Source organism: Monopterus albus, unplaced genomic scaffold (assembly GCF_001952655.1).
Source record: "Monopterus albus unplaced genomic scaffold, M_albus_1.0 scaffold50.1, whole genome shotgun sequence".
NCBI classification, from domain to species: Eukaryota; Metazoa; Chordata; class Actinopteri; order Synbranchiformes; family Synbranchidae; genus Monopterus; species Monopterus albus.
Window position 1 is genome coordinate 1,365,036 of NW_018127930.1, and position 4,592 is coordinate 1,369,627.

The following is a 4,592-nucleotide window of genomic DNA, read 5'->3' on the forward strand; positions in this document are numbered from 1 at the left end:
ATTTTTTTAGTATATTACTTGTGTGGTGTAGAAGAGAATTATTTATGTAGAGATACTGCTTGCAAACCAATGATGTAAGATGATGTCATGGGGTAGGACTGGATAAGTCTGATTTCTTCCTACTCCATTCAAGCATGTACTAGGTATAAGCAAATTGATATTGGATTAGCATTTGTTGGATATGTGTAAAATTATGTGTGTTGACATATCAACTGTCTTTACATGCTTGAAAGAATAAATCAAATGAAAAATCAAAATCAATCTTGTCATTAAACTCTGAAAAAAAATGAATTAACATATTTCCCAAAGTGTCAAGATAATTCTTTACATCTCTTTTTTAGTGATTAATCTGAATGTTTTAACCAGACTGGAATATAGCAGAAAGGAGGGCAGAGGTCAAAGGTCAAACAGATTGTGACAAGTCTGGTGATGGCACACTGCAATCAGATGGTCCCATCTGATAATCTCTGACATTTGACCTCTGAGTGCCTGTGATGGCTCCATCTTTAAAAACTTTATAAAGTCAAAGTTATTAAAATCTTTATGGAGACAGAATTACTAAAGCTTAATCCATCTGATCCATTAGAACCCCATACACATCAAAGACAAGAGGGGATAAAAAGACAAGGATTAAACTGGAAACAATGGGAACCTTTAAAACTTCACACATACCCAAATGAACAAAGTAAAACTGGAGACACAGGAAATTCTCTGCGTGGTGTTATAAGAAGAGGTGCCTACAAGAACCTCTGAAAAGGATCCTAAACTACCGTTGTTGTTGAGATGTTTACAGAATGTAGCTTTCAAAAACACCAATGCTGATTTTCACTTTGTACAAAATTTGCTGTTTTTACTTTGCCAGTTGACCCACTACTCAAATACTGAAAGACCTAAAACACTGACGGACTCCCCCGAAGTCTAAGAAGAAGCTGCTTCCTCTCATCCCACAAACACATTATTAAAATCACATTTCACTTTAAAATCAGGCACAGCATGGTGAGTAAAGTAACAAGGATTATCACCTGACAAAGTGGTGACTGCTGGAATAGGATCACTAACTATTGGATAAAAGATATTGCACTGTAACATGACCGGGAATCTAAATCAGTTACATACTGAAGGATGATGAAGCAATATTTTAAATATGCTTCATTATTTCATTCCAGAAATTCCAAGTTAGGTTAATCAGCTGAATACAAATACCACATTCGCAACTGCTATGGGACAATAGCCTCCACTGAAACCACACAAACTGTTTTAAGTTTTAGTAGCTCTTTAAGGCAGGTAGACTTACTGATGAATTGACTGGAAACAATGACCTCAGAACAACATGTATGGTACTTATTTGATCAGTAAACCAGATTGTTTGCAATACATCACTTTTCAATATGTCACCTGGGAGGACTCGGAGCTCAGCGTCTGTCCCTGTCCTAGTGCTACCAGGGTTGTCCGCCAGACAGCGGTATGTGGCTGAGTCCGGCGGCTGGACCCGAGTGACCTGCAGCGAGCCGGATGGCAGCACTGCTAGACGGGAGTCAGGGTCAAAGGTCAGCGGGAGATCATCCCGGTTCTTTTGCCAGCGGATTATGGGTGATGGATCACCCGAGACCTCGCAGCGCAGCAGGGCAGTGTCACCAAGGTGCGAGGAGACAGACTCGGTGGGGACAACCACTTTCAGCGGACCTGAAGGGAGACGAGAAGGAGACACATTTATGACAAAACAGAAATGTGGAGTATTGATTGATGTACATATTTTATGTTTCTTTGTTTCTACACAGTTGGATCAGGAATGCAGTTCAACACAACTAAACTGAACTCAGTCCAGGTCAGATCACAGCTGTACTAACTTTAATTGTACTGAACTGAGCTGTACTGAACTCCATAGGGTTTTACACTTTACTGACTTGTAAATTAACTAAACTATACTGATGTGTACTGGTCTGTAGTGTGCAAAATAATTATTTAAGTAACTGAACTGCAGAAAACTTTACTCTACTAGTTGAACTGAAATTCACTGAACTGAAGTCATCCGTATTGTACCGAAACTGAATGGCACAACTACGGCACAACCATTGACCCTTCAACTCACATCCGGCTAGAGGTGTCACTTAGACATCAGTGTAGGCTAGGCATCACTGGATCAAATCAAACTTAAGGCCAAGTCATACATATGGTGTGATTACAGACTGTGAGAATAACATTATCAGTGGCTTTGCTGCATGTAGAAAGTGCCAAAAAGTATTATCACTGGATAGCTGCAAGCTATAGGCACTTTGTCACAAAGTAAACAGAGCTGCAGAGCCCATGAAATGAAATCTGATAGTATTGTTTGTTTTCTGATCTTGGTCTCTGCAGTACTGTACCAAGCAGTAACACCACAATAAAAAATCCTATATGGTGCTACTGCTAACATTGCTGCTGCTGCTGCTGCTTTGCTCAGTAACCAGCTACTGGTACATCTACAGTACATCAGCTAAAACTGAAACTGCTGTCTGTAGCGCTTAGTACTACTAATAGTGTTTCAGGAGCAAAAGACACACAGTAGCAGCAGGGGTGAAGAAGAAGAAAAGGTGAGAGCTGACAGTAAAGGTTTTAAGCAGACAAGAAGAAATAAAGACAAAAAAGGAACAGTAAGGGAAGTGAGTCACAGCAGGTATAGATGGATGAGAGCCAGAGAGTTTGGCTCTGAACAGCAGGGTGATAGATTAAAGTCAGAAAGACACGAGGACAGAGTGGACGGATGGCATCCAGCCTGCTGTGTTTAGGACACATACTGTTTCCTGTCTGATCAGATTCACTTCAACAACATCCTGTAGCCACATAAATACATGACTCTGCAGACTGTCAGACTGACTCTGCTGTCATGTTGAAAACGCTGCTCATTTTTCTGGAACTTGCACAATTATGTTTTAATTTCAACATGGTTGCTGGGGCCTCTGGGAAGATTGGCCAAAATATCAGGAATTTGTTAGGTGGAAGTGTATCTTCTTCTCTGCCTTGAAGTTGTTTTGAGGTAAAAAAAAAAAAAAAAAAAGAAACTACTACTACTACTGTATTTTAAATATTCTGTTTTTCTCTTCACCCACTTCTCAGCCTTGTATCACAGCATTTACTGCAGATAATGGGGAACAAAATGTCCACAGTGTTTCAGGCAGAATTATCTGGGAGGTGTTAGCATGGGCTCATTTTTTCGGGGGTCACTGCTCCATAAAATCAAGCAGAGATAATGCAGTGAGAATTGGTTTCATTTCAAAATTTTTCATTTTATATGTTTGACTGTAGTACTACATATTTAGTAACATCTATATGATGTAAATGTGTCAGATTCAGCCAAAATACAGATATTCATCTGCAGTTCATGCCTAGGTTGATGTTGTCATCAAAAGAAACAGAAAAGACCAACAAAAAGCAGACAAAACATGTGCATGTACACTGTATGAGGAATTAGCATAAATGATAAAAACCATCTTAAAGTATTCATACAGTATAGCCTACAGAGCAGTGCTGCATTTTCACACACGCAGGGTTCTAAAAGAACAGAGCAGGCACATGATGCAGCCCACACTATAGATCACATATGACACTTAGACTTGAGAAACTAAAGGCGTGTCCACATTATCATCCGTGCAGAGCCTGAGCAGCTCACCACATGGCACATGGGCCACACAGCAATTGTGAGTCGTGAACATACAGCAAGACATTTTTCAATGATAACGTGAACAATACATTGGAGCGATGCAATAATACATCAAATATCATCATGACAATCTTGTTTCTCCACTTTCTAGAAAAAAAGACATGTTGGGAAGCCTCCCAAATCATCTGGACATGTGTTCCAGCCATCTGAAAGAAATTAATTTATCTTGCATGATATGTCTGTCTGCAGCTCCAGTGTGCCTACTGGTAGTTTAAGTAAAGATGAAAGGACCGACACCATTAAGTATCTGAATTTCTTTAGTCCTGGAGCTGTTCAGAGTTGATGATCCTTTCAACTCTGGACTCAGACACCTCTTTAACAGTGACAACAGGTAAAGTAGCATTGATACTTAAGTAGCTTCCTTTCAGACTAAGGTCAGTATTCCTTATAGAATTATAATTTTTTCCTGCCTGTCATCATTAGATTCTTTCAAGCCATTTTGGACTTAGATTTTGTGTAAAATCATGCCTATCCTGTTAAATTAGCATTTAAGAAACCTTGTAAAAGCATAGTCTATTCACTTTATAAAGATTCATTGATTAGGATGTCTTTTTCTCATTTCATAAAGCTACTTAAAATATTGAGAGTAACATTCAACATTCACATCACTTTATTTTTAAAATTATTATGCTCACTTGTAGGCATTCTAAATGAAGTCTTTATTTGATGAAAATGTGAATGTATATTTTGAGAATTATCTAGCTATGAGCCATCAAGTTAGCCATGTGAAAGTTAAAGCACTTTCATATACAAGGTTTGCTGCTAAAAACCAGGCCAATGTGAAATTGACATCTGTGACAGAAAATAACGTGGGCTTCATAGACAACTGGAAAACAATCTGGGGAAAACCTGGTCTGATTAGCAGAGATGGCATCCATCCCACTTTGGGTGGTGC

At 39.0% G+C, this 4,592-nt stretch overlaps 1 protein-coding gene across 1 annotated transcript in view; it reads right to left on the reverse strand.

Moving 5' to 3' along the window:
- Positions 1-4,592, reverse strand: part of dcc (DCC netrin 1 receptor) — a 270,121-nt gene that overhangs the window by 187,389 nt on the left and 78,140 nt on the right. Inside the window, exon 3 of the mRNA XM_020601173.1 lies at positions 1,396-1,683. Coding sequence (XP_020456829.1) covers positions 1,396-1,683 — 288 coding nt within the window. The remainder of the gene's footprint in view (positions 1-1,395; positions 1,684-4,592) is intronic.